Raw genomic sequence first — 10192 nt, forward strand, 5'->3', positions numbered from 1 at the left:
CGAACAAATATAACATGAAATTTGCACCTTTCACTGGGATTGACAATCACAAAAAGTCAATAACATTTGGATGCGTGCTTTTAGATCATGAAGACGATGACTCATTTATTTGGGCATTTCAGCAGTTCCTGAAAGCAATGGGTGGGAAAGAACCCAATTACATCATCAGTGACCAAGATGCCGGAATAATAAATGCAGTTCCAGGTGTGTTTGGAATATCTTACTTTTGTGAAACTGGTTATTTATTTGGTGAATCTAGGAACATTATTCATGAATCTTGAAGTTTATTTTGTGAATCATAGAGCGTGTTTTGTGAAACTTGATCTTAAGTGGTTAAAATCACGTGCTTTGCTCTTTTCCTTATTTTGTGAATCTTAGGGCTTGTTTTGTGAAACTTAGATCTTGATTTGTGAAACACAAAGCTAATATTCTTAAACTTGGTCATAAGTTGTTGAAATTGCCTATTTTGTTATTTCTCTTATCTTGTGAATCTGAGACCTTGTTTAGTGAATCTTAGAGCTTGATTTGTGACCAAAGATCTCTGACAATAGATAATGTGGATTTTGTGACTTGCAGCCGTGTTCAAAAAAGCAAGACATTGCTTTTGCATGTGGCACATTATGAAGAAAGTAAGAGACAAGGTTGGGAGCACAATTTGCAAAGAGACTGATTTCTTAAGTCGTCTGAACAATGTTGTCTGGAGCGAGGACTTGGAGCCTGAAGAATTTGAAGAGAATTGGGCTATGGTCATTAGCGAGTTTTTGTTAGAAGAAAATAAATGGTTGACTGACAAGTTTGCGGAACGAGATCAGTGGATACCCGCTTATTTCAGGAATGTGCCGATGGGCAACATTTTAAAAACCACACAAAGACAAAGAGTTCAAATAGCTTCTTCAAGAGATTTGAAAATAAATATGGGACTCTCGTAGAATTTTGGATGAGATTTGAGAGTGCCATGGACCAACAAAGGCACAATCTAAAGCTTCTTGAAGTACAGAGCCACAACTCAATGCCTGAAACCTTATTCGGGTCAAACTGGGAGGCCCATGCAGTGAAGGTCTATACACATGAAGTGTTCTTTGACTTCCAAGAGGAGGTTAAATTTTCGGTAAATGCGTGTAGTGTTTGTGGATACACCCCACCAGATCCAGTAACTAACTTTGAAGTTTCAATTGTTGAGGACGCAAACAAGCAGAAGAGATATGCAGTTGAGTACAATAGGAGAACAACGGATATCCGTTGTTCATGTAAATTGTTTGAAAGGAAAGGTATCTTATGCAACCACATCATTTGGATTTACTCGGGAAATTTTAAGGAAATACCTGAGAAATACATTTTGCGTAGGTGGAGTAAGAATGCACTCAGAAACCCGGTTTGTGATTTGAATGGAAATCTACTGGAAAACTATGATCTTACTGGTAATAGTAAATTTGGAATGTCTCGGGTGTGGTCTGAGATTTACGCAACTGTTGGTATGCTCAAAAGAAAAGAAGAAGAGTCAGATATGAGAGAGTTTGCCAAGCTAATAAAAGAATTACGAGAGAAGTTGGAGCCAAACCCAAAGCCTTTGACCAAAGAACAAGAATTGGAGGCCCTTCTTAACTGCAAGGCTCCAAAAGAAATCAAGATCTTACCACCTAAAGTCTCTAGAAACAAAGGTAGTGGTAAAAGGATGGTGAGCAGCAAAAATAAGGCAATTATGAAGGCAAAAAAACCGAAAAGGTTGTGTGCTAAGTGTAAACGCATGTCACACCACGATAAAAGAAATTGTCCAAATGAGTTTGCAGAGCATCCTCCTGAGAATCAAGTATGTATAATTCTAATTGAAAACGCAACTACTATTGTCTACTAATTCTTTTTTTTTTTTAAAGTATCTAATCAAGGTTTGATTCTTCACATAGGGAGACATATCGGAAGAAGAGGAAGAAGGGGAAGAAGTCGAGAATGAAGAATGATGTAAAGGAGTATTCTTAAGCAACGAGAATAGAGATGACGATTGAAGAAGACAAGTTTTAAGCTCGTCTTATTTTGATCAATGTTGTGAATCCTGTGAATCTTGGACCTTATTTTATGAAACTGAAATGTAAAATTCTGAAACTTGGTCCTGAATCTAGCATCAAGCATTTTTATCATTTCAGACCTTATTTTGTGAATCTCAGACCTTGTTCAGTGAATCTCAGAGCTTGTTATGTGAAACTTGGTCGTGGTTTAAAATCATCTATTTTTCTCTTAATTTTGTGAATCTCAGACCTTGTCTTGTGAATCTCAGACCTTGTTCAGTGAATCTCAGGGCTTGTTATGTGAAACTTGGTCGTGGTTTAAAATCATCTATTTTGCTCTTAATTTTGTGAATCTCAGACCTTGTCTTGTGAATCTCAGACCTTGTTCAGTGAATCTCAGGGCTTGTTATGTGAAACTTGGTCGTGGTTTAAAATCATCTATTTTGCTCTTAATTTTGTGAATCTCAGACCTTATCTTGTGAATCTCAGACCTTGTTCAGTGAATCTAAGGGCTTGTTATGTGAAACTTAGTCGTGGTTTAAAATCATCTATTTTGCTCTTAATTTTGTGAATCTCAGACCTTATCTTGTGAATCTCAGACCTTGTTCAGTGAATTTTAGGGCTTGTTATGTGAAACTTGGTCGTGGTTTAAAATCATCTATTTTGCTCTTTATTATGACTTTACAACTATCAAATATCTTTACATGAGTTGATGAAGGCAACAATCTTTACAGGAGCCTCGACCCACTTTTGCTCAACTCAATGTCAATGTCAATGTCAAATTAGCTCAAATTGCTCAACTCAATGTCAAATTAGCTACATAAGTCACATAAGTGACCCAGAAAAATTATTATGACTTTACAACTATCAAATATCTTTACAAGAGTTAATGAAGGCAACAATCTTTACAGCTTCGACCCGCTTTTGCTCAACTCAATGACTTCACATCATCCCATCAACACGGACAATTGTCTTCTTTAATTAAACACCTATACAACCAAAAACAAGTACAATCGACTTATTTACGAAATATTCGCCAAAGTTATGAAGAAATGAACTTCACGTCATTTTTAATACCTTTTTAGTATTTTCATCCCATCTAAGTAGTTCCAACATGATCGATTTTCGATATTGTGGCAATTTCTACAAAGAGCGACATATATTAATGAAGTATATAGACAACCAACCTATCTTTATTTGGTGAATATCAGACCTTGTTTTGTGAATCTCAAACCTTGTTCAGTGAATCTCAGAACTTGTTGATTTTAAACCACTTATAATGACCAAGTTTCACAAAACAAGCTCTAAGATTCACTGAACAATGTATGAGATTCACAAGATAAGGCTTTATTTTCGTATACTAATGAACTTACCTCAAAATATTCACTTTTGGTCCATAAACTATCATCGTCCAAGGCACTCAACCACTTCAACACAAAAACGCCACAATCATAACTAGACAAAAAAAAAACAGCAAATGGTTTAAAATCAACAAGTTCAAAATAATAACTATTGATCTATTAACAAAAGGAAAAAGTTACATGCTTACATACCATGTTGTTTGTTGAGGGACTTCGAGATTGACAAATTCGTTCGTGTGCATGAACTGCAAAGATTTATATGACTCCCAAAATAGATGAAACATGAGGTACCTGAAAATGTAAAGGCAATAACACGATCAAAATATATTTTGGAGTATATTTTGGAAAAACAAAAATCATACAAGCTCTTTGGTATGCTTGTTGTCAGGATCCACATTAATATCCCTGCTTGAGTCAAGGATGAAATTTTTTCCATGCTTTATATCACAGACACAAGCCCACCAATGCTCCGACGGCGTGTTACTATGAAAAGGGATAAAAACCTGAGATAGTAAATGTACAAGACAAACCAAGAGATTAATGCTATAATAAGGAAAATAAGGTCCAGGATTCAGAAAATAAGGTCAAGGATTCACAAAACAAGTTCACAAACTAAGGTCAAGGAGTTCACAAAATAAGGTCCGGGATTCCAAAACAAGGTCCAGGATTCACGAATTAAGTTCCAGGATTCACAAATAAGTTCACAAAATAAGTTCCAAGATTCACAAAATAAGCTCCAAGATTCACAAAATAAGGTCCAGAATTCACAAAATAACGTCAAGGATTCACAAAATAAGTTCACAAATAAGGTCAAGGATACACAAAACAAGGTCGAGGATTCACGAAATAAGTTCCAGCATTCACAAATAAGTTCACAAAATAAGTTCACAAAATAAGCTCCAAGATTCACAAAATAATAAGGTCCAAAATTCACAAAATAAGGTCCAGGATTCACAAAATAAGTTCACAAAATAAGATGAAGGATTCATAAAATAAGTTAACAAAATAAGGTCCAGGATTCACAAAACAAGGTCCAGGATTTCACGAAATAAGTTCCAGGATTAACAAATAAGTTCACAAAATATGTTCACAAAATAAGCTCCAAGATTCACAAAATAAGGTTCAGGATTCACAAAATAAGGTCCAGGATTCACAAAATAAGTTCACAAAATAAGGTGAAGGATTCATAAAATAAGTTAACAAAATAAATTCAAGGATTCACAAATAAGTTCACAAAATAAGTTCCAAGATTCACAAAATAAGCCCCAAGTGTAACACCCCCATATTCAGAGGAGCCTTAACTAGGCCTTCCTTAGCATATAAGGGCGTTACCATCTCGGTTGCCCGAGGATAGTAATTATCGAACGTCGATAAGAGAACTATTATGCTATATTACAAGTGCTTTAAACCAACAAACGATATAAAAGATACAACTCAAGGACTACTCGCTATGACCATCATATCTCGTGAAGACTCATCCCTGCCCGGAGTCCAGCTATCAACAACATCAACACCTGCTAAGACCGACTGCTCACCATAAGGGATCACGGCAGACACATAACAAACAAACAACCACACAAGGTCAGTACTGAGATAAGACACGATAACAGCAACTACAATTATCAACACGATACAACGCTAACAATCTCATACACAATCACAATAATCCAACCAACCTCCGTCACTGACTGTCCACTGGACCAGCCCTGCCAGTGGGGGACCGCAGCCGTTCCCACCTAAGCCCCGCTCATCATATCGAGCGACAACCGTGTCCATCAATGTGCACATTCCCTTCCGTGGCGGGTTCCACGAAGGGCGAAACTAGGGCGTGAAGCCACTCCCGCAAGTGACCCCACTCAGCCGAGAACGTATCTCGAGAACCAGAGACAACAACCAAAATCACCATCACAACCGTCACAATACAATCACGATACTAATCAATCACAATACAACCACAACGACCGACACACTAGACCGTCTACAGAAACTGAGTAGGCGAACCTACCTTTAAGCAACTGCAACCAATCCATGCCGACAAACAACACATCCAGCGACCAGGCAAAGCCTATAACCACAATACAAATATCTATTACTATCAAGCAAACCCTAACTGTAAAGAACAAGGACACGGGTGATGATTATGACATACCTATAGGGAGAAACTCAGCAAAAGACCGCTACCCGACTCACGTGATGCTCTCCTAAGGCACAAGGATCTTCAAAAAGGCTTCCATGGAGGTTTTGAGGTGAAGGGAAAGGAAAGAGGCGACTGAAGGATAAGAGGAAAGTGGCGGAAGTGATTTGCGGATTTAACAAAACGCGATATAAAACCCTCGCTGAAAACTCGGTACTCGATCGAGTACCCAACATACTCGATCGAGTGGCCTCCTACTCGATCGAGTAACCTAGCTACTCGATCGAGTAGCCTCTACTCTATCGAGTACCACTCTTAACACGCAACCCAAGATGGTTTTGGCACTCACTTCTAAGACTATTCCCGCTCCCAAGGCCAGTCAACGTTGGTCAAAGGGTCTCTAAAAGGGCGGGTATTATAGTCCCCCCCCCCTTTAAAAGAACTTCGTCCCCGAAGTTCAACTCACCTATCTCACGCACAAGACACGGAAAAACACGACATCACCAAACTTCCCACCCAAACCATTACTCCCTGGATACCATCCCCCATGACATCATCATCACCGTCTAACGCTCTATACCTATCGACTCTTACAACTATCATGCAAACATTATCAGCGTCAATTGTCACTCTATATGTATGCATCAATTCTTACAAACTATTATATATCAAACATCGACTTTGCCATACGAGCCAACACAAACGACCATCGTCCATCATATGATAACAGCTATCATCCCGAAACGTATCTCATATCAACCTCATACTGCACAACTAACACCACTGTGTTACTCACTAATTCATTCTATTACGACGCATCGCGCCACAACTAGCTCTTTATGACGGTCCTTTACAACATACTATCATATTCATTTCAATGAACTAAAGTAACCACTTACACTTCGTATAAGCAATGTGACCAACGTACTAGAAACAATTAGTAATTAAACAACAAAACCTTGTAAACGAATAACAACATAACTTCAAAATCAGCCTTTTTATTTTGCGACATTACTCTTCCCCTCTAAAAGAAACTTCGTCCCCGAAGTTCACCACCAAAATTACAACACATATTATCTATTACTTGATGCATAACATGTATTAGAAACATATTATTTATTATGGACATTACTCGCTAAGCATAAACTCGTTAAATTATAAATCATATACATACATCAGGATAACTCGCCGCCGTCGCTAAAGTACGTTAATATCGTATGCACAAACGTATGAAGAAATGTAACTTCAATGAATGAATGGTAATATGGCATATGTAATATTAAAACAATCAAGAAACCGTCACCACTTCACTAATTGTTACAAATATGCATATAAAACCGAAACTTGACTTCAAACATATGAAATTAACGGTTCAAAGGTGTTACTACGCACTAATAACCACATTAGACATCAAACTTGCAATTATAAAACAATTGAACATTTTTAATTTTCGAAAATCTCCTGTAACAGTGCTACTCGATCGAGTATGTAGCGGTACTCGATCGAGTGCCATGCTACTCGATCGAGTGTCTTGGCTACTCGATCGAGTAGCCCACAGATCAGAATGATTTACTTCATGCATGCCTGCAGCTACTCGATAGAGTACGGGGTACTCTGTCGAGTACCTACAGGCCAAAGTGCCTATAAAACTCGTCATAAACCAACATACATGTACCTAGTCGTCATATAAATCGAGTCGGGATGACTCCCCGACTCCCAACATCCTGCAACAAGGTCAAAGTATCAAATCTGGCCATATAGCCAACCATACAAGTCCAAAATCAAAGTTTCGATGGGAACAACTACCAACGTCTAACAACACTACCAACCTCTAAAACCAACTACCATCAACAGAGATAAAAACAAGGAGTATCACTCCTCCTGCTGCTGCTGCTCAACCATCACCTCATCATCACCACCACCTCCGGAAGTACCCGCTCCTGATGACCCAATCCCCGCATCCACTCCTGCTCCTACTCCCGGGCTCACATACCATGGGGTCAAGCCACCGTAGGCAAAGGACTGAGGTGTCCCCCACGTCGACTGATGCACCCCGTAGGAATGGAAAACCCCTGTGTAGTCCCCAACTCCAATCCACCAAACCGGATGCGGTCCCTCGGTCCCTATCCCCTGAGCGTACGCCATCTCGTGCATGTTCCGGAGTGTCAAGGTAGATAACACTCTCTCCGCCAAGTAGCTGGATCGTGTCTCCGGGGTGTCGAGGTAAGGGTAGCACGGAAAAGGATGCTGCTGCTGCTGTGGTGCTACCGGCCGTGGCCTAGTCTCCCAGGTCCTCTCCCTCACTCGACGGGGTCCTCTCCCCAACCTAGGTCTCTCCACCGCCACGACCGACGCATTCTCTCCCTTCTTCGGCTCTGGCATCACCTCGAGAATCGTGTCGTCGATGAGGTAGGTCTGCAGCTGTCGGGGTCTATCAACATCCTCCTCCTCCTCCTCATCATCAGAGTCCACAGTCACTACCGCCGGCTCTAAGGGCTCAGTCGGTGGGAGGTGCTCAGGAGCTGGAATTTTCATCCAACTCATGCCCCACACCCTCCAAGCTAAGCTACCGTCAGCCAAGGTCCTCAATCATTTCAGGTCGAGATAGTAGTCACGGTCCATAGTGGGCACTGGGGTAGCTAGAGGCACGTACTCCGAAGAAGTCTCAAAAGAGGTTAGCTTTTCAGCTAACAGAGTGGCGATAGCGCCACAACTCAAGTACCGGGAAGAGGCAGTGGCCATCAAGGCAAGGGCAGCAGAAACCATGGAAGGAGCATTAAAGACCACTTTCCTAGTCCGCTCCGGGTTGAGGTACGACATCAAAAGCAACACCTCATGATTATTCAGCTTACTGATATCCGGTCGATCATAAAGGAGGTTCGAGAGGGAACGAAGAAAGATCCTCAATGTGACATGCTGAACATCATTAATCAGCATGTTACTTGAGGTGGGAGCTGGTTTCCCGGTCAGACAAGGCATTAGGCGGCAGACGCCGCACTCGGCAGGGATATCAGTGATGGAGTCCTTGGGAGGCTTGGCCAACCAAAGGTGAGAATCAAATTGGTCCATAGAAAGCAAGAAACTAGTGTTCATCAACCAAAACTCAACGGTCTGGGCAGCGGGGTCATAGATAAAGGAGCTCATAAACTCCAAGGTAAGAAAAGGATAAGAGTGTTTCCTCAGCCTATACAAACCCATAAGGCCCAAGGTCTCAAATATGTGACGGACATCCGTCTCTATCTCCAATTCCTCCAACAGTATAGTATCTATGCACCTCGTTGGTCTCATCTTGCGTTTTTGTAAAGCTACAAAACGCTCTCGTTGTTTGAAATCAACAAAAACAACAGAAGGGTACTCCGGAACTGCGGGTACCACAAGTCCGCTCCCTTCCCCCATCTCAGGCGGATTACCCCTCCCATGTTTACTTTGACGAGTTCCTATGTTCAGTCTCATCATCTGTTTCAGCATATGACTTAAGCAACTTGCATAAACACGTAAAGCATATACTTCATGTAATTTGGACTTTACATACTCAGTTAGGCACTCAAATTCACCAACAAATTCGACATGTGAAGCACATAATTCATGCCATTAACTTTGAATACTCAGCTAGGTACACACATTCACCAGCAGTCTCCCAAATTTGATATATAAACTCAGTTTACAGCTACTCATAAGCCACAGTTGTGAAAAATTTATCATGGTGATTGCACATGCTCCACAAATTCGGATATCCTAACATGATTCAAAGGTTGTTCCATACACATCCTAATCACATGTGAGGCATTCTTTCTAATTCATGAAAAACTAACTTAGAACATATCATCATCATCTTCCATATTAGAAACAGCAACTTAATTAAATTTTTCAGACGGTCTTTACAGCTGTAACAATTTTGGCATATTTTCATCAATTATCATCACTACAATCATATTGAAGTTCAACTTACACTTAAACAGTCATACACAATACCAAATTCCAATTATAAATCATGAATTTCCATTTGAGGCACTTTTAAGACGGAGTTTTAAGGCAACTTTCTAATGTGAAAATCATCAAAATCCATCCTTCAACATGATATAAACAATGTAGGATACTCAACTCCATCATCTAATCAAGGTAAAACAATCAAAAATCAATTTCAATTTTGTAAACCCTAGAAATTTCGGTTTCAACTTTGCAATTCCTAGTCTAATTTACAGCAATTAATCACAAACAAACATGGAAAGAAGGCATGTGAATCATATTTCAACTATTAAAAGCAATAATCTACCCATGTGAATCGAAAATTTCAGATTGTTTCACCATTCTAACACATTCAAATCAATAAACAATGTAAATTAGGGAGAAAAGCATACCTTGATTGAGTAACAAAGTAAGGAAACGAAATTAAACAAAGAAATCAACCCCAAGAATAACCACTAACCCAAGAGTATGAGAGATTTTGAGGATTTTGGGAGGAAACAAGCTTTAGGGTTCGAAATATAGAGGAAGAATGAGAAGAAATAGAAAGAATAGGGGTTTTAAGAAACCCGTAGGATTCTCTGTACAGTAACCTACTCGATCGAGTGCCTAGGGTACTCGATCGAGTACCACCCTACTCGATCGAGTAGGAGCTATTTCGTCGAGTATCTGTAGGAAATCTTTCCACATCCCGACGTCATAGCTTCCTAACTACATCGAGTGAGGTCTACTCG

At 39.8% G+C, this 10192-nt stretch overlaps 1 protein-coding gene across 1 annotated transcript; it reads left to right on the forward strand.

The window, feature by feature from the left end:
- The first annotated feature begins 955 nt into the window (after positions 1-955).
- On the forward strand, positions 956-1955 carry LOC141601181 (protein FAR1-RELATED SEQUENCE 9-like). The gene is made up of 2 exons (XM_074421449.1): positions 956-1468; positions 1902-1955. The coding sequence occupies exons 1-2, from the start codon at positions 956-958 to the stop codon at positions 1953-1955; spliced, it is 567 nt and encodes a 188-aa protein (XP_074277550.1).
- The last annotated feature ends 8237 nt before the right edge of the window (positions 1956-10192 follow it).

Source organism: Silene latifolia, chromosome 9, assembly GCF_048544455.1.
Source record: "Silene latifolia isolate original U9 population chromosome 9, ASM4854445v1, whole genome shotgun sequence".
NCBI classification, from domain to species: Eukaryota; Viridiplantae; Streptophyta; class Magnoliopsida; order Caryophyllales; family Caryophyllaceae; genus Silene; species Silene latifolia.

Excerpts from the sequence above, each read along its gene's own strand:
- LOC141601181 (XM_074421449.1), top strand. The coding sequence starts at position 956 with ATGGACCAACAAAGGCACAATCTAAAGCTTCTTGAAGTACAGAGCCAC. Across the intron at positions 1,469-1,901 it reads GGTCTGAGATTTACGCAACT|GGAGACATATCGGAAGAAGA; the intron begins GTTGGTATGCTC and ends TTCTTCACATAG.